Source organism: Musca vetustissima, unplaced genomic scaffold, assembly GCF_032173495.1.
Source record: "Musca vetustissima isolate MV318-11 ecotype Yass unplaced genomic scaffold, APGP_CSIRO_Mvet_v1 utg900, whole genome shotgun sequence".
Classification (NCBI taxonomy): Eukaryota; Metazoa; Arthropoda; class Insecta; order Diptera; family Muscidae; genus Musca; species Musca vetustissima.
This window is the reverse complement of record NW_026885828.1, coordinates 303,596-329,961: the sequence shown is the minus strand read 5'-3', so window position 1 is coordinate 329,961 and position 26,366 is coordinate 303,596. Positions and strand designations below refer to the sequence as shown.

At 32.7% G+C, this 26,366-nt stretch overlaps 1 protein-coding gene across 4 annotated transcripts; it reads right to left on the bottom strand.

Annotated features, from left to right (window-relative positions):
* On the bottom strand, positions 1–25,959 carry LOC133333121 (solute carrier family 12 member 6). Of its 4 annotated transcripts, none has more exons than XM_061541463.1 (22): positions 25,786–25,959; positions 15,508–15,702; positions 13,137–13,270; positions 12,844–12,926; positions 11,332–11,434; positions 11,138–11,243; positions 10,869–10,998; positions 8,552–8,670; positions 8,370–8,452; positions 8,164–8,299; positions 7,752–7,908; positions 7,191–7,450; positions 6,859–7,111; positions 6,428–6,790; positions 6,174–6,360; positions 5,875–6,090; positions 5,478–5,585; positions 4,687–4,719; positions 1,011–1,103; positions 786–901; positions 579–718; positions 1–336 (listed from the first exon to the last, which is right to left on the bottom strand). In XM_061541463.1, the coding sequence occupies exons 1-22, from the start codon at positions 25,898–25,900 to the stop codon at positions 245–247; spliced, it is 3,222 nt and encodes a 1,073-aa protein (XP_061397447.1). In that variant the 5' UTR covers positions 25,901–25,959; the 3' UTR covers positions 1–244. The 4 variants fall into 4 exon arrangements, with proteins under 4 accessions (XP_061397447.1, XP_061397448.1, XP_061397449.1 ...); XM_061541464.1 differs by lacking the exon at positions 25,786–25,959 and adding an exon at positions 22,844–22,988; XM_061541465.1 differs by lacking the exon at positions 4,687–4,719.
* Between the last annotated feature and the right edge of the window lie 407 nt (positions 25,960–26,366).

Here is a 26,366-nt window from a genome sequence, read left to right as displayed (position 1 = left end):
TTTTTTGTTTTTGTTTTGTTTTGTGTTTTTATTTTTAGTTTCATTTTATTATTTATTACCTAGAATTACTACTCGAATATTAATTGATTCAAAAAGTTGCCTAAGTTTCAAATATTACAAAATTGTTGTTATCATCTTTTTTGTTTGTTTGTTTCTTTGTTGATCTTTTGTGGTTTTTTGTTGTTTTTGTTGGGGTGGTGTTTTGTTTTTGTTTTTGGATTTTGTATTTGTTTTTGTTTACTGCTTAAGAGTAAATAGTTATCACTTCACGCCCACCTCCTCGCACCATTAGCACCTTTTCCAGTCCTTCTGTTAGAACTTCCATAAATTCCATATCTGTTTAGAGAGTAAATCAAAGAACAAAAGTAAAATAATCACAAACGAAGAGAGAGTTAAGGATGACACCATGTGTGGGGAAAAAATCGAAAATTTGCTAAATATTTGGAAAGAAATATAGACATTTTCGAAATTATAACGAAGGGTTGAGATTTAAAATATCGATTCTTTTTGAAAATCTTTTGTCTCTACCATTCGTTATAATATTTCGAATATTTTAATTTTTGTTTTGAAAAGGATGCAATTATTTTCACGAGCTGAATTAACTTCCTTGGGTGGACCAGGTAAATTCATAATAACCAATTGGGCATCTTGTGATTTATTTACAATAACTTCGTTAAGTTTAACAGCCGTATGCATCCGACGAACATTCATTTCATCGCTGGAAATAAAAATAAACGAAGATTAGATAGGTAATCATTTAAAAAGGAATTCCCTAAAAAACTTACGGTTTCTTTTCAACGTAGCTATCGTTGTTTGAATCTTCGTCGTCGTCATCATTTTGCCGATTATCACCATTCGCCTCGTAGGCTTTGCTGATGTTATTTTCATCGTCCTTAGATTCCTGTAACAAAAAAACAATACAAATAAACACAATCATTAGGAATGTGAGCATTTTTGTTTGGTTTTGAAATAACAACATTTAAATTGAATATAAATTTTGGAAAACTGACATTTTCGTGTTTTTCTTCTACTGTGGGATCAGCGAATCGCACTTTGGATGAGGTTTTCATACTTTCATGATGATGATCGATTATTGTTTGTACCTATAAAATTAAACAAAAATAGGAAATTATAAACAAATCATTTTTGTTTGTTGTTAAAGTGCACTTTTTTTTATAAAACATAACAAATAGAGAGAGATAGATAGAAACAGAGATAGACAGAGAGAGAAAAATTGAATAAAACTATAAACTAATTTCGAAAAATAATTAATTCAAAATTATAATAAACTATCAATCTCATCAACAAAGCTTTAAAGAAACAATTATCCATATCATTATCATAATTATTGTTTTTTTGTAAATTAAATGTGTGCATTAAATCATACATACATACAAGTACATAAATACATATTTTAACTTATAATTAATAAACATAATAATAACTAAAGGAAAATTTCGGTTTATTAAAAAATTAAAACAGATTTAGAGTCAAATTGAAAGAAATTAAACTAATCTCAAAATTAGTTAATTTTTCCGAATTTAATTAACATCCTCGATTTTAATAAATAATGTGAGTTTTTTATTATTTTTAATGTGTGTTTTTTCTCCTTCTTCAACTAGCATTAAATCTTAAACCACTTTAACTAAAATCGAATCTGTTAACTAAATTACAAAAAAAGAGAAATTATTTTATATTCAATTTAATTGTTTGAGGTCTTTTGTACACATCCCTAGTGGTTTCAGATTTTTTTGGGGACAATTAGTGCAGTATTATTGTTATAAGTAGTAAAATTACTTATCAGGCAAAGCCTCAAAATGCAAAGCGAATTTGTATTAAAATTAGATTATTTTTCCAAAATGCCATAAAAGCCATGAGGTGCAGTTTTGTTTGTTCATAATAACACTTAGGGGTGATTGGCAAAATCCGTAGTTTTCAAGAAAAAATAGACGCAGGCACGGTTGAACTGTTTGGTTTGTTGCTGTATACTAGCAACACCAACAAAGTCGTTGTGTGCATTTGTCGCGATGTGACAACACACAACAGTGGGAAAGGTGTGGTATTGTTTGTAAATGCCTTGTTAACCTCGAATAAACAAATTCTTGCAGTTTATGTCGTTGGTCAGCTAAGTACTTCGCTTTGTTACAAGAGACATTTGGGTATGAAAGGTTTTTTGTATAGAAGCAATAGCTTCTGGGGAGAATATCCCAACAAAAAACTAAGGGAACTTGAGGATCAGTGGCGTGATCCGAAACTATAGTCTTCCCTGCCTTAAAAAATATACATTCCCCAAAAATAAATAGTTGTTTTTTATAAAAACAACAAACTGGGATTCAGCCTGACTATTTTGCAAAAACAAAAAAAAAAAAAAAAAAGAAAAAATAAACATTTTTTTATATTATTTGCAACCCCGTTCCCTTGAAAAAAAAAATATAAATATATAAACCCTATCAAATTAAAAACAAATAAAAAAATTAAAAGCGTCCGAAATAAAAATCAAATAAATATAAATTTGTTTCATATGCCATTTCCTAATCTATGTCAGTGCAATAGAGTGTATCCACAGGATTAAATTTTAATTGTTTATTCTAAATACGCCCAAGCTTTGTTGTTATGGCTGTGCAGAACTACAGGGGAATTTAAACTTCGCAAAAACTCCTTTTGAAGAAATCAATAATTAAAAATTGTTGGCCTGAACTTTTTATAATGGGCTCAATCAAAATACTATTTTGTATACCCTTCATCACACTGTGCGCAATCAAAATACATAAAATCGTTCGGAAACTTTATATTAGATGTACATCACCACCACAGTAAATTATCTACATAGAGGATTTTTATCTCATTTATGTAGCTTTATGTAGTTGGAAAATTCGACTAGGATCTTAAAGCCCAAAATGACCTATATTGAAAATTTTTTGAAGAGTGTTTTTACCGACTAAGAACCAAATTATAGTAACTATCGAAACATAATCGGTACCATATAAAGAATGTCAAATTTCAGCCGAAATATGGTTGTTCTTGTAGCAGCCCTATTGCTTTACACGATGGGCTGAGATGGCAGACGTTGGCCGAAAATATGGTGGCAAAACATAGGCTGATCAATACGAAACTTCCCAGAAGTAGTACCAATTTATGAGAAATTTCAAAGCTCCATCTTAAATATGGAGATATCTATTCAATTTCTATTTCGAGGTGTTGCAAATTCAATGACAACGCCTAATGAAGAAAAGTATATAAAAAGGGAAATGGAATTGAACAAAGGGAAACATATATAATTCAGATCCCCATTCCGATGCTACCTCTACTTGCTTGTGGAATATGTTTTTCTATTATGCGGTCCTTACTTTAAAATCTAGCAAAATATGTATCTTCTCAAATTTGCTGTTAGGTGCGTATGGCAACTTCAGGCAGTTTGTCATTAAAGGGTTTACTTTCTTTCCGATTTCGTATTTTTTATGTAAATTTAAATTCTCCGAGATTTAAATTTTTCACGAGGTTTGATATTTTGAACAGCTGTTAAACACAAACTACATAATAAAACTCTCTCAAATCATTTCTTTTACAGAATTATATGCCTGTCCTTGTCAAACCAAATGTAAGTGCGTTATGTTTTACTAGTACCGGAATATATATTTTCCATTTTTAGGTTCATTCACAAAATTGAATATCAATTTTGGAGGTATTTTTCAAATTTTCTTTCCGAAGAATAATTTCTTTTCGTAGTTATTCTTTTCCATCTTTTAAAAGGCAGAATTGATAACTAATTAAATCTTAAATTTAATTCTTTTCAAACTAAATTCTAGGAATACCACTAACTAATCTATAACTAAATAGAAACACACTAACTAATAACGAATCCTGTAGATACACTCCGATTAGATGCAATAACACAACATACACAAACAGTGAATAAATATACGATTTAATAGATAGGTCCAGAGAGATAGATAGATATTTGGAGAGATAGAGACAGAAAGAGAGTATCAACATTGAACAATTTTAAATGTGGATGAGATATAGAATCCCGACAGAAGCTCTGTGAAATGTGATACATGGATGGACGAACGAACGAACAACGACGACGACAATGTGGTAATGAATGAACAACGACGAGAATGATAACCACTTTCAATGACATGAAATCAGTGGAATGATGGTTGTAGTGGTGGTGGGTGGTGGTCGTAGTGACATGGATATGCAAAATGGATTCCTTTAAAGGAAATGGTGACGACGATGATGATGATGATGAATGTTTGTATGCGAAACGATAAATGGAGGAGACAATGATAAAAGCACGTTTGTCATATAACCACATAAATAATGGTTCTGCTCAACAAACAACCAAAAAGAGATTTATGAATGATGAAAAATAGAGAGAAAACCAGAGAAACAAAAAAATGAACTTAATGAAGACGAAGACGGCGAATGTAGGTGTGTTTGTTAACATTAATGGATTGTTTATACAAAATGATGTTGGAAGAAAAATGTTTAATTGATGGATGGATGACGAAGAGCCTGAATATTTGTTAGTTGCAATGAAATGCTCGGCTAAACAATCAAACAAACCAAACAAAAAAACACGATTTTTCTCTCTTTGAACATTTAGTGATGATGGTGTTGGTAGTAGTAACGAAAAGTGGTAGTAGTAGTAGAAACAGAATTATATTGTTTTTGTTTTGTTACCAAAGGTATTTTATCCTCCCCAGTTGTTGGTTTCTGGTCCATTTGCAATATTTTTTGTCGTTAAGGTTTTTTGTTTTTTTTTTTATATTTTTGGTTTTTGTAGTAGTTGTAGAAACACACATATATAGATGGTTAGATTAATACAAACAAATAAATTTCAGATATCGTATATGTATATATAGAAAAAGGGAGATACAAGAACAATAGTATTGTTTTTTTTTTTTTGTGTCAAATGCTTATATGTGTGTGTGTAGGTGGGTGTCTGAGAGTGGGTGTGTGTTTCAAAACAAAAAACTAAACAAAAACCAAACAAAAAATAGGAATATAACAATATGACTCGAATATTTTGATCCAATGAATTACGACAAAAATAAATATTTGAATAATGAATAAAATACTAAAACCAATAACATAAAAATGTAATAAAATTAATTATCAAATGGAATGGTGGAATGCATGGGGGGAATGATCAGGGTGTCGCGTAACGGTAGACAAGTAAAGTCTTTGGACACATTTTCAGACAACATTTAACGACATTGAATTCACCCAAAAAAATATCCCAATCTTATGCGAGCATATCTTATTTAGTATAATTAATTATATAGATAAGATTTCCTTGTTATACATATATACTAGGTACACTTTTAATATATATAATGTAGCCTTAGAGGTATATAATTTTCTTCGATTTGTTTTAATGGGGCCTACAAAGACTTTACTTTCAAACATTTGTCAATTTTCTTTTAATAGCAAACGAAAAATACGATTTCGATTTCTTGGGCAATACATACAACTTTGGTTTTCTCTGTGCGATTCAATCGTAATTCACGTAACATTTGATTCCTTTGCTCCATCATTAAGGTACGCTCATATGTGTAAGCCGATATATCACTATTCATCTGAAATATAACAAAATGACAAGTTATTAGAAAAAAATCAAAGAGGAATCGAATTAAGATATTATTTTTTAATTACAAGATTTCCATATACTAGGGCTCCCATTAATATTCATCACTTTTTTTAACATTTTGGGAATCGAGAAATACGAATTTAAATTCATTCACAAGTTCACATTACCCAATTTCCAAAATTATTCAAAAAATTATGAATATTAATTCGTTCGTAATATATTAATATTAATTGTTTCGTAATAATTTAATTTCATATCTCTATTTCTCATTTACTCACCATTTCGACAACTTCAACTTCTGCCTCAATTCGCAAATGATAAAGGAACGTTTTCAAATCTTTCTTCATTTGTATGGAATTGTCCTCCATTTGGGCGACAGTGAAGATGCGCAATTTACAATTTCTCCAAGTACGGTGTTGTTTCAATAAGAAAGGCAATAACATTAAAAGGCCACCATCGTGAACAATCCACCAAATATCGATGTTGCCTCCAATCTATTGAGGGGCGAGAAAAAGAGAGAAACAACAAATATAATCCTCCATATCCAAAATTTAGCGAAATATTTCTCTCAGCTTACCTTATGATTTGATTCTGGGAAAAAGTTAATACCTTTGGGTACCAACAAGGCCATGTGACAGGCAGCGACAGTGCGTACAGTTTGTATGAATATCTTCCAGCTTTGTACGCCATCCTTGCGCCAGCTATAGGGCCATCCAACAATTACTGTGTTGGGTTTCATGCCACCCAAGCCAATTGTTTGAACACTAAAACAGTCCAAGTTAATTTTTTTTATAGAACAATTCCATTGCCTCAGAAGGAGCTACTACTTACACTGAACTAATGCCTTCACCAATTTCCTTGGCCACCAAAACATCGCAAAAACCTTTAACTTTTTCATCGTCCATTAGCTTGCGCAAAGCCTGTTTAGCCTCCACGGCCCGTGAGCCAATCTTCGAGTGATCACCCTGTATAACCGAGACACAAATGGTCAGACCCTTGCCCGCCTTCAGCTGGGTGGCAAAGGCAAACATTTTACGATATTTTGGCATGAAATTGTCATTGAGCTTGGAGAGCACCAAAATCTGTGGACGCCAATTTTTGGTGTGCTGGGGACCTTCGTCCAAGCGTAACAAAGAATATCTAGCAGCAGTGAGAGCCATACCGCGGATGCCATCACCCCATTCCTTTTCGGCTCTTAAGGAAAAAAGGAAATTCATTAGGAGGGCTGATTGATAAGAAGGCAGGTGATGTCTTGAACTTACCCTCGGTATTCAATGTATTTATAAATCACAACGGCCATTCCCATGGCAATTAAGGCAAAGTACCAGGATGTCATGAACATAACAGAGATACACAATGTAAGGCCAATAAGTGAGAGAGACCAGTGATAGAACTTGAAGCGGGGTCTCCAATTTGGTGTACGCAACAGGGTTTGCACGGCACAGGCCAAGTTAACAAAGCCATAGCACATGAGGAAAAACATGGACAACAAAGGCGCCAACAAGTCCACGTTACCTGAGGAGTGCAGAGAGAGAGAGAGAGGGAGTAAATATTTAATGTTTTCTTCTTAGTGAATCCATTTTGAAATCCTTACCCAACAAAATACCGCACTGGCAGATGCACAATGTCAACAACAAGGCCCGTGTGGGTTCACCGCGTTTGGACGATTTGGCAAATGGTGCCAAGAATGGTATAATCTCATCGCGGGCAATGGCCTGCAGCAGACGTGGTGCACCCGTTAAACTCTGTAGACCAGCTCCCAGGGTGGATAAGAATGAACCGATCAAGATGACCCATTGATTTGGCCAAGCAATGTTGGCTACAACCAATTTACCGCCAATAGATTGGCCGAATCTGAAAGGTAGAAGGAAAATTAGATTCAAATGGTAATTATGCAAGTCAAATGAGGGAGCAATTCCTTGGCGAAATTTAAAATTGTCGAAGTAAAGAGGAATGACATATTTTGATAAATTGTATTTCCACAACACATTCGACACTTTCGCTAAGCTGATGAATTCAGTGCGTGATATCATTTTATGGCATTTCATGATCCCCATACCCAACTGGGAGTCCCCTTATTTTGCATATAACATACGATATTTCACTTTTTATTGTTGTACTAATTTATTTATTGGCCATATATATATATACTTACTTGTCTCTTAGCAATAGATTGTCCACGGTACCGGCAAATAACAAAACGCACGACAAATAAACTGAACTGGTGGTTAGAATGGCGCAAATTGTACCAATTGGTATACTCTTTTGGGCATCGGCCAAGTCACCTGATCTATTAGAGCCGGCCATAATACCTATTAATTAGTTTGGGGAGGGTAAAAAAAAACAGAATAATTATTATAGCTAAAATATATGTAAATATTTAAATGGCACCACCCCATAACATGATTTGAAACACAATTTTTGTTTGGCTTTTGTATTAAATTAGCGGTTTTAGCCACCACCGGACTGCTGACCATAACTAATTGCCATAAAAACTATAGAAGTGACTCCCGCACAAGCAACAAACAAAATTTTATTTAATTAGACCATTAGACATTTGGACCAACCTGTTACTGAGGGGAAAAAGATGCCGATGAGAAGGGTGAATGATGTGGTAATATCAGCCATAACTTGATTGTAGGTCGATGGAGCCATATTGTCAATGTCTGTTGCATTTTTGCCATAGGCAATGAATTGTCCGAGCTGAAGGAAAAAGAGGGAGGGCAAGGAAATTAGTTACACATTTGAATAAATTACACCTCGAAACACTTACTTCCAAAAATGAGGGCATTATATTGTCATAGAATACACCGCTGGACAAACCTTTAATACCTTTAACCTTGGTTACATTGTGGGCTACACGAAAAAAAATAAATTATGGAAGGAAAGAGGGTTATTTATGCATAAAGATATTGTAATAAATGTAGATCTCTTTTGTTCTTATTTACAACTTACTCATATAGTATTCATCACATTTTCCATCTGGACAGAATAAATCGGAGAGCACGGTATCTTCTTTGGTACAATTGTCGATGTGTATATCTTTGAGTAAACGATTTCCAAGCACGCACATGCTGTACAAAACAAATTTTCAATATTTCATGTTCAATTTTCAGTTTAAATCAAATTGTTGGTGTTTTTCATTTATTTTTCAAAAGAAATTTTATATAAACATTTATTACAGATCCTTAGAAGTCGAAATATTTAATTTAAGATATTATTTTTGTTTACATTAATTTACCAAGTGTTTGGGCGCCATTTCAAACACAAGTTCTTTCATTAGTAGGAGATTGTCCGTAACAAAAAAAAAAAAAAAAAACTACGAAAATTACTTAGGACATGTGAAATGGTTGGAATTGGGACACCGACTATATTAAAATAACAAAATATGTTTTGCTTTATTAAAATTGAAGAGATTATTTTAGTGTTTTACTATGAAACTTATAAGGAAATTAATGTAATTCTCATGTAAGCTCGGCTCGAGTGAAAATCAAAAAAATTAAAAGCATTTTCAGTATATTCTAGGTGGGATTAATTCATCCATTAACTATACAGGTAATTTAATGCTTAGTATTCGGTTATTATGCTTAAATAAAATCGATGTAAATATAGATTTTCCGATCTTTACCTCTGAAAAAATTATCAAAGGTCTATAAAAAATCTATAAAATTTGCAAAATTAGTTAAAAATCTATTTCTGTTAATAAAAGGATCAATTTTGTCCACAGATAATCGACAATTATAGAAAATCTCATTGTTATTATTTGTTTCAAGACGGTGTCCATTTTCGAAATAGGAAAGTTCTCGACAGTTTTCTTAAATATATTGTTGAATGTCTGTAATTTAATGTTTATATAAATTATATCAATTTATTTTTGTAATTTTGTTAATATTAGAATATTATTGTTCCATAGTCACAGAGATAGTTTTGTTGTTGATGTTGTTTTTATGTTTTGTGAGTAAACGAAGCGAACTCCTTTGTACCTGTTGAAAAATATTGTCCTAACATTGTCCTATAATAAATTGAAATATGGGAGTAATGAAAAAACTTGGATACTTTATTAAAAAGGCTTTAAAGCATGCAAAATTAGCTTCCGAATCTCGAAAAAAAATCAATAAATATTTTATTAAGAATCTTTTTGGCATATGGATTGGCATGTTCAAATTGAAAAAGTTGTTATTATTTTTAATTTTTATCTCTCTCTTAAATTAGCATAAGGAATTGAATTTTGTTGACTGATTTCTAGTTATAAGCAAATGAAATGGATTTGTTTTTATTTTATGAAAAATTGTCGAATTTATTGGAAAATACGTGCATAATTTCAAACTGTGTATATTGAATCGAATTTTTTTTTCATACTTCCTAGTCCACTGTTGTTTCCATGAACTAATAAAGTATGCAAATACTTACTCTTTGTTCGAAAACTTTTCATTCTATGGTATAATTTATTCCTGGTCTCTAAGAAATGCCACTAAACTGAGCGTAAGGTGCTGCCGATGTTGGCAGAATTTTGGATCAGACAAAAAATGTATTTTTTTGTTTGTTTTATACACCCATTTCTTGTTTATCAATGAGATGAGCATTAAATTTCAATATGTTCTATCACCCATACTTTTCTAGTCATTGAATATTTTGGATTTTTTACCAACATTTTAGATATTTCAAATAATTTTCAATGAAAAATATTATATTTTACTGAAGTACTAAAGTACATTTATTACATTACATTACAGTACATTTATTGCAAGTTTGATTCCTTTACATTTTAAAACATCCTTTTGGTACAACAAAACATTTCAAAATTCCCTACATTCCCAATACCAGCAAGCCGTCCTATTCAATGACCAAAAAATGTAAAGATGGCTACTAATTGTTGCTCAAAGCTAGCCAATTTTTATTGTTGTTACCTTCATGGCGATTACGGTACAAAGGTTATAATTTCGGATTAAGTTCAAGGGTGTAAGGCGTTCTTTTTTGTCCGTCATACGTCCAATAGTCCAATAATGTGTGTAATATTTTCGTTTATGTAGTTGTATTTGTTTTTTTCGCTCAAAGTGATTGGATATTGAAAAGCGTGTCCTGTGTATTGAAAGAGTATTGATGAGTGTATTCGTATTTGTCTTTATGTATGCATGGAAAGTGTAGTGTGTGTGTGAGCTTGGCAAGTACATGTGTGTGTGTCAGAAATACATTTTGTATCTGCTCTTTTTTCTTGTTGTTGTTGCTATTGTTGTTAGTGTTATTTTCTTGGCGATTGACGATTGATACTTACTAAAGTTTTTCATTGCCATTTATGTTGTCGAAAATACCGACATAAACGGCGATTATTGAAAATATAACACAGGCCAAGGCCACGGCAGCGAATTTATTAACAAATCTTACACCCAGGAAGACAATTAAACCTATAGGAAGTAGGATGATCCCATTGTAAAATTGGATGAATGGATTCAAATTTATACAAAAATATAGTATTAGATATTTAAATAAAAGCAAATTGTAGAACAATGTAGGCAAGAAATTGGAGTTTATTTTTTAATTTACCCATGAAACAGAGCAGCCCCGTGCCGTACACCCTAAAATTGTTGTACATGGCATCGGCATCCTTAGTGAAATCACCAAATATTGAGGCCCACGGTGCCATGTAAGTCTAATAAAAGAATATTGAAATAATTATTAGCATACATTTGTATGGGAACTTTGAGACATAGCGGAAATCGTAGAATAAATTCACTTACCAGGACAATTTCAACCGCACCCACAATGTACATGGCTGCCGCTAAAGTTGTACCCGTATAAAACAGCATTCCCACAGCGCCACCAAATTCAGGACCAAGGGATCTGAAAATTATATAAAAATACGTATGTATAATCAAAGTAAAACAAACTATAATTCTTTCAAGCGCCCCTAGAATAATCAGTCAAATTTCGTAATTTTTGCCATAAAATCATGGAAGAATACGAATATTTTTCTCAATGAATATTTATTCAAAGAAAAATATACATATTTATAAGAGACTATATCTAAGGTGTATTGAGAAGGTGTATTATAGGAAGGCCATGAAGGGTAAAGACAATATAAAGTTTAATTTTTCACTGACACAATTCTAGTATATCCATTTCCATTTGGAAAAGTTAGAGGCCATCATATAAAAACTTAGAATCAACACTTAAATACGTGAACTTTTCAGAAATTTCAATACAAGTTTGAATATAAGTCAAGTAGTTCGCTAGACCGTATTCGAAGCTTGACAAATACTAAGTTTTTATATAATTTCCATTCGTATAGTTACAAACACTCCGAGGGGATCGACCTATTGATCTATGAAAATATCATGACTAAGATCCATTAGCCTTACAATATACCCAAAATAAGGCCCAGCTAATGAGCCACTGACAAATATTCTTCCAAGTCGCTGCTGAATCGCTTGAAGTTGGGTTATTCCAACAGAATTTTACATTAAGGCGCACTTATTGTGCTTTCCACCTCGACTAAAATCGACTGGGATTCTTATATGGTGGCTATTCCATAACGAAGTACCAATAAAAGTTGAAAAATTCGGAATGTTCAACATAAGGAAATGGAGACGGGACTTTATTTGAGTGTTTCTATCAAAATACAATACAATACACAAAATAGTTTGGAACTTTTATATTGGATCTGTATCCAAACGTGGTCTTATTATTATCTTATTATTTTTGCATATATCTTTATAACCCTCAAAAAACTCGAAAACACAATCTACAATTTCGTTCGTAACCGAACAAAATTTACAACTAGGAGTGTTAATTTTTGATTATCTGATGTATTGATTTTGAGCGACATTTTTCAAGGAACTATTTAAAGCTACTACATAGGCGGGTGACTGATGCTATAGGTAAAAAATATGTATATTTGAATATATTTATTTTACAGGTCATTTATAATAAGCTATGCCATTATTTCTTCCACATCCCGGTCATAAAATGACTATTACTTTCGGAACCTATTCGATACACATAATTAACACCCAAATACCCTAAGTCAAATTTGGAAAATCAATTAATAACTATGTATTGCCATTAGAAAGATGTGGCCACCATTGATTACAACCTTGTATATTGAAGTACTTTTAATGGCAACATAATTAGGCATGTTCAATGGAAAACTAAAACAACAAAAAATAGTTAATATTAGTGGGTATGTTTTCCATTACACCCGCGCGGACACACACACACAGGTCCCATTAAATACATACAAATCTACTTACCTTGATATCATGAAATAACTGCCTCCCGCCGGCACCACTCCATTTGTTGCAATAGCCGACATTGAAATCGCCGTTAACATAGTCTAGATTTACAACAACAAAAACAAAACAAAAAACGAGAAAAATAAAAAACAATGGCAAATTATTATTTACTTTAATTACACACATAATCCGAACGAGCGAACAACAAAAGCCTCTTAAGCTATTGAGGGTGGTAATTATGTTTGTAGAGAAGGAGGCGACAAAGAGGTGAAGGGATGTACTCATATTGTGTTTTTTATTATTCTACTTACCACACAACAACAAGTCAGGACAATCAGAAAGCCACATACCGCACCAGCCGTTCCAACAACCCATGTTAAACGAATGAACAGAATGACACCGAAAATATTTTGAATACATGGCAAGAAGACACCGATGAGGGTTCCTGGAAGAGAGGTGATTGATTGAACATTATATTAAAGCAATGAGATTACCTTGAATGGGGAGGGAAATTCATAGATATGGCAAGTCAACCATAAACAAAAACAAAGACTGACTCATAGTTCAAAATATAGACTCATTTTAATAAAATTCTATGCTAAGGAGATACTCTTGAAATATTAATAAAAGGTAAAATGCATACATTTTACAAAATTAAATATGTGTATATACCCACTCAGCATGAATTGCATTTATAAGAAAATGTTTGTTGTTTTTTTTTTTTAATATTCATCTTTCCATTAAATATATCCTGCAAAATGGGTTTCCAACTAAAAGCTGTGGTTTAGGAAATTCATCAGGATTTTGTTTTTCAATTTCTGTCCGTGACATCTGCATCATCATCATCAAAAAATGTCTAACAAATTTTCAGAACTGCGTTGTTTTTTTTTTTGTCAGATTTCTTCTCGCAAGAGACGAGAAAATTGTCGTCCGTTTGTTTTTTTTTTTTTCATAACGAAAAGTCATAAATTTTGCCATTGACGACATTTGATTTATGGATCTCTGTGTAATTTCGCCCGAACAACTGTTATTGACGTTCTGCTAAATTGCCTTCCATTAACTTGACTTCCAAAATTAGCTGAGAAATGGTGAATGGACTTTTGATAAAGAATTAATAGCGTCTTTGTGCATTCACTTTGGCATTTCGCACGAAATGTTTTCGTTTCGTATACTTTACTAAGTATGTAGGTTCTGAGTATGTATTTATGTATGTATCGCAACCAAATGTAATTGAGAATTGTTAGCTTGTAATGATTAATCTATTGGTATTGACAGGTAAATCAATATTTAATGTGACAAATATTAAAACCTTTCTATTTTTTACAGAACCTATAATTCTGTAAAATTTGTTAATAAAGTTTTGTCCACTTTAATGATTGGTTTCCATTTCTTTGATCCGCATGACAATAATGATGGTTTAGTTTTTTAAATATATTTTATTGTCATAATATCAGGGGGCAGGGTTACAATCGCTCAAAAAACTTTGTGTCGATAATAGCAAAGAAATGTAAAATGATGCTTCGAAAGATGTTCATAAAATAGGCGCAGGTTAAGATTAATGGATAACGAAACAAAACTCAAAATCACGTTTAGAGGTAAACTTATATCTTGATCTGTACCTCGTACAGTCGTGTCTACATATAGTGAACACGATTTTTATACACATTAATCTCGAATAAGAGGTTCTAAAGTCAATTTTGGAGCCAATGAAGCAATTCACGAATTATTATAATTATTTATTAAATTATATCGAAAGGGTAAAATATACTCTTAATCACTGTAGACTTAGCAGTCAAATTAGTCTATCTTATAGTTGATATTGACCTCGTCCGTTCAACTAAATCTTGATAATTTTTTTTATAAAAAAAACAAACCATATCTAGTGACCGTCTCGCATTGCTATTCTGTATAAAATAATAACGATTAGCGTCTCCGCATATTTATCACCCTCCACTTTTATATCACGTTACTTAATCTCATGTGATAATTTGCATCGATCCACCTCACGTGAGTTATTGACGTATCGCATGAATCGATAAAATTTCCATCGCCATAAAATTAATTAATTTACCAACATTTATTACCAATTTTTAACATAATTTTCATAATACAGAATTAAAAATTATCTCCCTCAAAAAACAACATCATATAAACAGTCATAAATATATTACCGTGATATAAAACAAGTAGAGAATTGACAGAAATGCTCTATATTTAGAAATAACTTCCACCCACGAAATGTAGACAAAGATTCCAATTCCAAGTTAAAGCCATAAACATTATTTAGCAACTTTAATAAGTTCGAATACAATCGAAAGTCACGTTTATTTTTATGACATTATCTTGGGGTACGCTAAGCATCAGCATCCTCATGCACCACACATGATGTTGTGGGTGTAGCTGTTAGATGCTAAGATGCTACTGCTGCTCTGTACAGGTCATATGAAAGTCGTTGTTTTCTAATTTTCGTATTTCTTCCTCTTCTGCTTGCTGTTTTTATTATTACCAAATCGTTTGGCCTGTCATAAAATAATAAATACGAGTATTTTATTTTTTGTTTGGAAAAATTGAACTTTATCACATGCTGACTTCAATTTGTCGGTTGGATGACTTCTACATCTTCTTCTTGTTCTTTCCTTTTTGGTATCACATGATAATATCTCTAATTTTTTGGCTACTTACCCATACGCGCTGAAGGCGCCGGTGCCTTAGCATCTGGATCGGTGGCAGCAGGTATGGTATTCTCATAATTGGCAAGTGAAGATATAAACGTCGATATATGCGGCCTCGTTTCCAAGTCATCATCGTATAAATATAAGTTGGGTTCTTTATTTGGTTTTTCGTTGTTTTCTTCTACGGTTTCAACATCACATTTTTCTGCAAGAAAAACAAAAAAGGAAGCAAAGATTTTTCTTTCATTACTCGAAGGTGGAAATTGTTATGGGCATAATAAAAATAAAATAGAATTGTAAATAAAATGTTCTGATATTGTCAATTATTCTTAATCCGATTAATATCAGACTCGTATATCTTTAAAAGGAAAAAATGTGTGTCGCTGATGTTGTTGTTTATATGCAGTATATGAAAGAAGTATTTGACAGTTACAAATTCATATAAAATAGTCTATTATTGGAAGAAGCTTTTGAATACGAAATTTATGGAGAATGAGGATATGTATGATGTTATCACCAATAGAAAACCGTGAAATATTTTATAAACGAGATTTAAATAATGTCTTTATAATATTTGGTATTCCCTATAGATATAAAACAGAATCGGTTAATTGACATTTATATCTAAACATAAATCAAATGACAAGCTATACATATTTTTAAAATCGTCAGATTCCAATTTTCCAAAAGCTTTCTTTTTCAACATGATTATCATATTTGATCGAATTTACAATATTTTTTAATATTCCGCAACTCTTCCAGTACCATAGAACATTAATGCCGCGTGTGATTTGCTTCAACATACACGAATCGTGGATCTATGCATATGATCCCGAAACTAAACATCAATTGACCTTGTGGGTCTTTGAATACGAGACAAATGTAACAAAAGTTCATTAAAGAAGAATTTCGAAGCCAATGGTCGTATATCTCTTTGTCAATCTCTCTTGGCAAAACAGGTAATGTGCGACTGTTCCGCTTGAGCAACGTAGGACGGTCAATACTGATGCTTGGAGGTGTCAATCAATTGGAATGAAAAAAATGCTTCGGTAATGGGTTTAAGCGCATGAAAAAGTATGTAAATTAAGCTACAGAATACTTTGGAAAACGATAAAACCATTTTGAATGAAAAATTAGCATCCTAAGAATTAGAATTATATCCAAATATTTCGGACCTTGTTAAAAGCAGGGAAATTTGAAGTGGCAATCTGTAATTGTAATGTATTCATGTTTTTCATTTCTAGATTAAAAACCTTAAGTATTTTTTGATCCAAAACCCCTTATGCATTTTTAGAACTAACTGACATTTCAAGGGTGGCAATATTATGCCTAACAGATAATACGATAGTGCTGATGTTGGAAACTTAAATTTAGCTAATTTTCCTACATTTTTGTAAACTTCTCGAAGTCCGCCATTGACATTATTTTGAATGCTTTTCTGCATTCGAATTTCATCTAAGACCTCACACGTCCATAATTTGCACCAGCAACCATCCAAACATATATACACGCAGCTGTGTTTTTCTGTTTCATCCTTCTTAACGGGACATTATAACGGACGATGTGTCGCGTTAATAAGAAACCTAAAATGCGACTAGGTGGCGATGGTGGCTGCTCTCATTCCATTTTGTTATTGTGTACAAAACAGATCAAAAAATATGTCGTGCTATTTTCACATATTCTCGTACAACGACTATGACATACAATAATAATCACGACGACTAACAATAGTCGAAAGGACGAATGAACGAACAAACAGGCGACATATTCATGTATCCATGTCCCGACGACAACACGCTTGTCTCTCGTTTTTTTTCTTATTGTTTTTTATTATGTGAAAAACAGAATGAAATGAAACATGCATGGCAATGTACATACATATATGTATATGAATATGAAAAACAATAATTACAATAATAACAAAAACAACAGCCGCAACAACAATCTGTAACACAAATAACACCTAACTAACTTGTTTTTTATCTTTCAGTTTTTTCTTCATTGCTCTGGTGTAATAAAAGCATATACATATATGTATATACTACATACATATGCATTTCGTGTATGGCATTGTATGTAAATATAAATTCTATTTACTAAAGAAAACCTTTGTAAAAACCCAAGACATTTGTTCAACATAAATCCTACTCGAGGGGTGCGAATTCGTATAAATTTCTTAAAGTCTTATAGACAGAATACTCGTCTAAAAAATATCTCCTATTTGGAATATTCATGGGTAACGAGCAATACCTAGCTTGTTTTGTTATGCCTCCTATCGTCCTTTTGAGACTTTTTGATGGGAAGATGTTTGTATTTTCAGTTTTGCCGAAATAGTTCAGCTCTAGTATGTCATAACTCTCAAAAAATTGTTTGTAAATTAACTTAGGGGATTTGCCGCGAGAACCAAGATTGAAAAAGATTAACAGTCTGGAATTGGATCGGGTTTATGGATAGCAAGGCAATAAAGACGCCACAATGGGACCGTAATGGCCCATACCTTTTCCAATGATTTTAAATATATATATATACAAGAGGAACTACTCAGTAATGTTGGTGGTTAGTTTCAGGAAAATATGGCATTGCTTACCAAAGGGTTCCAGATCTAGCTTTTCTTAGTCTCCGATTAGTTTTTGGAGTGTTTTCTCGCCAAAAACTATTATTAATAACGTCTTTACAAAAAAAAATTAATAAATTAATTAGAGTTCCGATTATGGGGATATACATTTTGGACTATCGATTTTTTTAAAACTTAATTTAATAAATAATAACTAAAATTATAAAAAAAATATTAATTTAACTTATTTTGAGTTCATTGAAAGTAATAATGTTCAAATATGATTTTTAAGGTTTGCTCTATCAGATGATAAGTTTCTATATTTTAAAGTGGATTTTTAATGTTCTGGTTTTTCATTCCATTTGCTTGGGTCGTATATTTATTATCATAATTTATTTTTTTAGTATTTCAATAACTCATAATTTCCTTGTTTTGTGATAAAACATTGTAAAAACGTGATTAATAATTCAAACTCTCCATAAGAAACTCTCCATTTCTATGTTTGTGTGTGTTTATATATTTCCAAAAAGATAACAACAATTTATCTTATTTTTAAATCATATTTTTGTTTTTCTTTTTTTTTAAATTATGACATTCTAGTAAACGAACGCTTTGTATGTAAATATATGCAAATGTGTTCTCCTACGACATAAACTTTTGTGTGTGTATGTATATATATGTACCTGTAACATTAGACCACTCTGCACATGTATATGTAGAACATATACAATTTATATCGTTATACCACTACCAACCAACACAAACGAGAAGGGATAGCATGAGATTTTCTAAACCTAGGTCGCACACACACATCCACATACACAGATTCAAACTTTCATTAACAATGGGAAACATGTAAGCTCTCTCATCCTCAATTTTCTCCCGACACCAAAACAAAAACTATGTGAGAGCATCACAGTGAGAGAAAGTCATATCTTTTGCTCTTAAATTATGCAAAGAACATAGCATAACCATCGGCTGGTTGTTGGAACATCTCCTGGTAGAGTAGAAATAACGTTCATGTAGTCCCAAATCGAGAAACAGAAAAACAAACAACGACAAAAACAAGAACAAGAACAACCTGAACTATAAATCCAAAGAGGATAATAACTGTGAAAGCTCCTCATAATAATTTATGATCTTTCCAAACTAACAGCTTTTTTGTGTCACAACCCATGACATGGAACGGTGACCAGATGTTGCCCAAATCACTTTCGCTTTCGGTTTGGCCACAACGAAAGTGGATTTGAATGGTTGACTGGAGACCAGTTAAATCGAAAAAAGGCTAGCCTTTGAATTTTTAATCTATTCGGTTCGTAGTAGTTGTGGTTAATTAGCATCAGTGCCCCGAACAAAAAGGTCAAGTAGATGGGTTGTGGGTGTTTTTTTATTCCATAGAGATTTTCTTTTATGTGGAGGGGAGGTGTTTATTTTGGACTTGGGTTTTTATGCTTGTTGCCATAAAACATAAAACGAAAAACCAGCAAATTTGATTTCGACAAGAACATGTGTGCGTATACGTGGTGCGTATGTATACGTCTGTATGTTGAGTATTTGTTTATGTGTTCCCAAAAATGTATCTTTGTACATTGTATTACAACAACTGTGTCTAATAGTTGTGGATACAATTTGGGATACATTTCCAATTTTAAATTTATTCATTGAAAAAAACATGTTATTTTATACTATTGAATACATGTATAGGGATTGATATATGTATATATTTTTTTGTGAAATCATCCGATCATGCCTTTGTCGTAGAATGGCCCAAAACTATTTGTACCAAATACATCAAAATCTTGCTAATCCGGACCGTTGATCCGATTTGTCAAAAATACAGGGTTAACGAGTTTTTTTAAATGATTTAAATGTTTATTATTTTATCACTAAATTAAATGATTAAATGAACTTTATGGTTTTATTAAAAACTAAAAGTATTCATTACAAAAATATGATTTTGAAATATATAGTAGCTATAATTTTTACTACATTTTTTAAGATTTTAATAAAAAAACATAAAAATAATGTATCTTCATAATGTGGATTTTAGAGACAAATATAGTCGGACAATCTGGATTTCGATTCGGATTATAGAGATGTTATTGTATTGTAAAATTTCCTGTACAATTCTAACTATTTTTCTATTTATTCACTAAGAAACAACTGGCTTTCGTAAATAAACATTTAAGGTTTATTGAAGGTAATTACCGCACCTGAAGGGTCTATATTTTGGCTTCCAGATTCTTCGTAGTTAAAACGATTTTTGGCAAGAATTGTCTACATGGTCCCATGTTTTGACAAAATATTTAGGTATTCTGGTTCTTGACTCAAAAGTCCACTTCACCGATATTTTTATATAGATATATGTATTTATATAGCCTTCGTATCCCTATTTCAGATTGGACTAACATATTTTCAGATCAAATGTATTATAGCTATTATATATAACGCCTTTCTAATGCAGCGCTAGAGGGACGTACGCAGGGAGGTTGGTCTTCCTCCGGATTTTTTACAATTATTGTATTTCTGCAGCATAGAAAGGTTCATATCGCATCGGAGGACCAGAACGTTTTGGTACGATGAAAAATGTTCCTAATCGAAATAATCACCCTTTTGATAATTCTGTGACATCCGTCTTTCATATAGTCATCAAATCTAAAATGATGTTTTTAAACATTAAACAACATTGGTCCATTTTGTCTTGTTACTTCTCCATTTAACCGACACTGTTTTTAGAAAATCATAAATATCATATAAAACATAATGAATCATCTATTTGAGGTCATCTTTGCATCCGATTATGAAAAACGACAAATTACCAAAAAAAAATCCATCAGGAAATTCTGTGTCTGAATGATGAATTGTGAACTGTCTGATCTCCTGATCCTCCTCATGAGGATGATTTACATTTGCAAGCTTGACACAATTAGAGATATCCGAAAGATCTTTCATTCGGGCAAGAGTTCCAACTATATGTTCGTCAACTTTTTTGGGGGCTAATGTCATAATTTCGAATTTTCACAACATAAATATTGCAAATTAATGAATTTGCATTGGAATTTGGTGCCTATCCTGATTGAACTATCAAAAATTTAAATAAAAAAATCAAAAAGCAAATGTTGCGGGTTACAGCAATAACTACAAACTTTTTTATTTTTTCAGTTTAGTTAATTTTTTTTATATTTTCAAATTATTTATAATCTCATCCATCGATGTACGTATATTGATTGATTTATATAACATGGTAAACATATATAAGAAGATTATTTCAAGAAGCTGTATACATGAATATATTGAGGCTAAGTAATAGGTGTGTCTACCTAAAAAATATCCAAATCCAGTTATTGAATGTTATTTTTCGTATAGATCGAGACAACTTTAAAATACATTTTTCCATTCCTTATATAAATAATAATTTCTTTATTTTTCTTCATAATACCTATATCCCTATATACTTTTGTATCTACATATGTATGTATGTGTGTGTCAGAATCCACCACAACATTTTATACGTTGCTATTTCGCTTTAATGGATTATTTTGTATCTTTTTTGCCAATTTTTCCTTTTTTCTCGGGATTCACACAATACAGTTTCAATTGTCGCCACGAATAGTGGATACAGGCAATCATACAAAAACACACACACACACACACACAGACACAGAATCACACTTTTGAGTAGACAGAGCTACCTCTCAATATACGCTGGTTTAGCTGGCAGACTGGTTGGTTGGCTGGCTGACAAGCAACCATCATTGACAGCAAAAACTGACCAAGTCAAATTCCATGGCCCCAGCAGGGGGGAGTGATGAAGGGAATTCCCTTCTGAAAACTATGTTGTGTGTGTATGTGTGCTCGAACAGGTGTGGTATTTAATTTCTTTGGTATCAAGAAAAAAACATTCTTCCACAAAAAAGGCTTAGATTAGAAATTAATAAAAAAGAGACTTGGTCCTTTTTGCCGCAACAACTGAGGCACGAAGCTGCAAAGGTGATTGTATATAGGGATTTATACTAGATATTCCGTGATGATTACACAGTGCTCTTGCTGCTGTCGAGTGTATAAGGATTTTCGTTGTGGACAAACGTAAGCTTCTTGTGTGGATGTATGTGTGGTGTGAGTGTGTTTGTTTGTTTGTGAGTCTCGTGTGTGAGAGAGAGTGAGTGATTTTTATCATAATTTATGTAAAATATGTAGATTATCGAATTTAGCACTTGGGGTCTAGTGTCATGCCTGACAGAATTTTAATTATTATTGCTGTTATTGTTGTTGTTGCTGTTGTCATCGTTGTTATTGTTCGTGTTGTGGGCTTTGTGTTTTGTTTTTCATTAATAACACTGACATGTAGACAATAACAAAAACAACAATAATTGTATTAAATTTCCTTTCGATTTGACATTTGCGTTAAGGGGTGTGAGGGGGAGGGTGAGGGGGAGAGTGTTGGAATTTTATTTTGTTAAATTGCAATTGAATAAAAATGAAAAATAGCTTTCTTGTCTCTGTATGTATGTGTGTGTGTTTGTATATGTTTGTGTATACAGGTATTCTTTGGTTGTTTTTCGTTTCTTGTGTATGTATGTGTGTGTACGAGAAATGTAAACCTTGCGATAAAGGGATTTGGGATTTTTCTTTTTTGGGATTTTCTCTTTTTTTTTGTTTGAACGAGCATCTGTGTTCTGATGTACCTACACAAAATTCGTGTATCTGTGTTTTTGTGAAATTTTAAAATAATGCTGTTCCCTCTTTTTGTTGTTGCGCTTCTTATCATCTTCGTCTTCTTTTTTCCACTTACCATTTTGGTTAGTTTCAGTATTTGATTCATTTATTTTCGTATCCATTGCGGATGAGTTTTCTTCTCCCACATTATTTTCCGTCATTTTTGCAGGAGATGTAAAGGGGGCAGTAGTTTAATAGGTATTGTACCAACAATAACAACAACAACGAAAAAATAAAGATTCAAACGAACGAACGTACAGAACGAAGACTCACACACACACGCACGCACTCACGTAAAACCCAAGCCGATTCAGTTGCGCGAGACCTGATTTTCTTTTTTTGCAAAAATTTGCCGTTTTTTCGTTTCAAATTCGAATTTTTTTGTTTTCTAATTTTTCTCACACCACGTTTTGACGAATGTCTCTGACTTTGTGGTAAACTTCGTCGTCTTGCACGGTTCTTCGTCCTGGACCTTTTGGCGATTTGTGTTTGACGTTAGACATACATTCAGATTGGCCTGACTGCTGCTGATGTTCGTTTTTACTAAGTGTCAACTATGCTGGTGATAGAGACGACGACGGCTGCGGCTGCGGCGACGACGAGGGCAGTTTCAAACACTCCTCCTGGTCTCAGATGTTCAACATTTTTGTATTTTCCATAAATCTTTGTACGAGATGTACGATTTCATGTTTGCTTGTTTGTATTTTGTGGGTTATCGTTTTTTTTTTTGTCAAATTGTTTCAAAATTTTTAATTTTCTTAAATTTAAAAGAATACTTCTTTTTTTTGCAAATTGGTGTGCGATTAGGCTTCAGGTTTTAGGCGTTAGTTGTGTTTTTTTGTATTTTTGTTTTAGTTTTACCGTGGAAAGGAGGTTACCGAGCGAGCTCCCGTTTAGAAAGTAAATTGCTTATGTAATTTTGCTTGGTATTTTTAGTCAGTTTTTTGGATTGGTTTTCTTTTTTTTGTGTTTAAACGTTAACATTAACCAATAAATAAATGCATATTTTTCAAAATCATTTTTTCTCGATTTTTAGCGAATACAAAATTAAGAACAACGTCCCGGGGATAAAAAGAACCACAAAGTTTTTATTTTCAAATTTATTATTTTTTTGGGAATTTGGAGAAACTTGATATTGTTGTTTGCTTCCCTATATAGTGTGTGTGTTTTATTTAAATTTTTATTTGGTTTTTAGATGGATTTTTGGATGATTTGTACAAGTTTTCTGTTTCAGTTTTTTTTATACCATTTTTGCGAAAGGCTTAGTTTTTAGAGTGGCGCTTAATATTAAGAGTCAAATGTTTGTGCTACTTGGTGAAAATTCGAACTAAACTGGCTGAGTTGAGTTTTCCCCGAAAATAACAACGAAAAACGGTATCGACTTGGCTGGCTGCTGCGTTAGCAATTGATGTGATGAGAGTGTGGTCCATGCTGTGCTGGATAAAGGACCTGCGTAGTAGACAGTCAGACTGGTAATTTGTGAGCAGCATACCGCATCTCAGCAGAAATCCTTGAAAAGGATGTTTTCAACGAAAAAAGCTTAGACCGTCATTAGACACCAGTATTGCCAAATGCTTGCTGTGGCAAACATAGCACGAGCTGATGTGGAGAGCAACAGCAACAGGGAGAGAAAGAGAGCGAGAGGGAGAGTGATAAAATATGCTGGGTAATCACATTGCTCCCCCCTCTCCATATTTGCTTTCAAAATAAACATGTTACGGAGGTCAGTCCTGCCATAAATAATATTCCCGAACATACAAAATTGAGTTTGTGGGAGAAAGCTTCAATTTCGACAATTTGTGGGTCACTGGGAAATACTGTCAACTCATTCTCCACAAATGTGTGGAGCTTTTACAATCACAACGTGAGATACCAGACACACACACAACCCAAAAGAGATGAATGAGCAAATCTAGGGATTCTTGTTTTCTTCTTTTCGTTTTCCATTTCCCAATGAAAATACCTATGAATAAGCAAAGCTGCCAAAAGTAAGCAAAAAAGCTTTAGCATAACCACTCCCCAGTATAAAATTATGTAAGTTTTTTCATGTTGACCATTAACGCCATTCAAGCATCCCTAGATTTTTATCAGCCGCCAAAAGCAGCAGCCAGTCAAAGAGATGATTTGCTCAATAAGAAAATCGAGAGCCTAGTGGAGACACGACAAGCTAGCTAGTCAGCTAGCCAACAAGCAAAAAAGGATATGTATATTAAACTGGGGATATCATGTGTATACATTAACATTTACACTTACACATGTACATAATGTTGAATATGTATGTGGTGGCAAGTGTTGTCGGTCGGTGTGTGTCAAATACACATGTTGTTCCATAATAGTAGCAAGCTGCAAAAAACTGAGTCAAGACAAAAAGAATCACACGCTCACACACACAGAGTAGTTGCATGAAAATGAAAACACAGAATCATTGCTTTGTATCTGTGTATGGGTGTGTGTGTGTGTTTGTAATTTTGCAAAAACGAACAGTAGGTCAGTAACACACACACATACATACAGACAGCATTAAGCTAAGCTCGGCACAGCATTATTCTAGGTGGTGTATATCACCGCACGGGGCATGGAGCTGCAAAAATTGCGCACACACACACACACACATACACATATTGTGTAACAGATGTAGGTTAAACGAACAACAGCGACTTTTTTTCCTTATCTTTGCTAGCTAGACATACATACATTAACAAGGAAACTTTCACCTACTCACAAAACAAAAATACAAAAGGAGAAAAAAAAATATCTCATCTCATTATTGTTATCTCACACTCTCAATGGATGGATGGACTAATGGGTGGATGGATGGATATCTAAAATTGATACAGGTGTTTGTTTTTTGTGTTCTCTTGGGCTCAGAACCACAATTGTTGCTGCTGCTGTTGTTGTGTTTACTTACCCCTTTTTGATCCTTGCAAAAATATCGTAGATTATATCTACAGCTATTGTTGTTGTTGTTGTGGTTTTTGTGTATAAATAAATAAATAAATAACTAATTGAGCAACTTACCATTATCACTTAAATCGTTTAGCAATTTGCCGGTGCAAGACTCTTCTAAGAGATAATCAGGCGGAGCTTCACTCTCTTCAGTCTTTGTTACTTTAAATCTATCCGTCATGGTCATGTGTGTTGCGTCTTTGATTTGCACAGCTCTACAAATAAATAAAAGAAAACGGAAACAAGCAAATAAGCAAACGTACATGATATGTAAACTACAACAACAACAAAAATATATAAATATGTATATATTTTTGGAATTTTATTTTTCAACTAAAAAATAATTATGATGAGGAGGATCATGGCATTTCGTTTCGTTTCGTTTTTTTTAGATTTTGTGGTCCATGTCACACAGTTGCATTACGACGGGGCTACCACAAAGAAAGCGTAAAATGAAAATTAAAACAAAAATTATTTTTTTAATGTGTTTCTAAATTATCTCAAATGTTACCATTTGGGATATATGCGGAATGTAAACCACAATAGAATTAAAAAAAAACTTTTGCTCAATGTCACATCAACCATGTCAGAATTTTATTAATGCTGTGTTCACAGGCAGGATGGTACTTGAAATGTAGAAGTCATTTCAACTG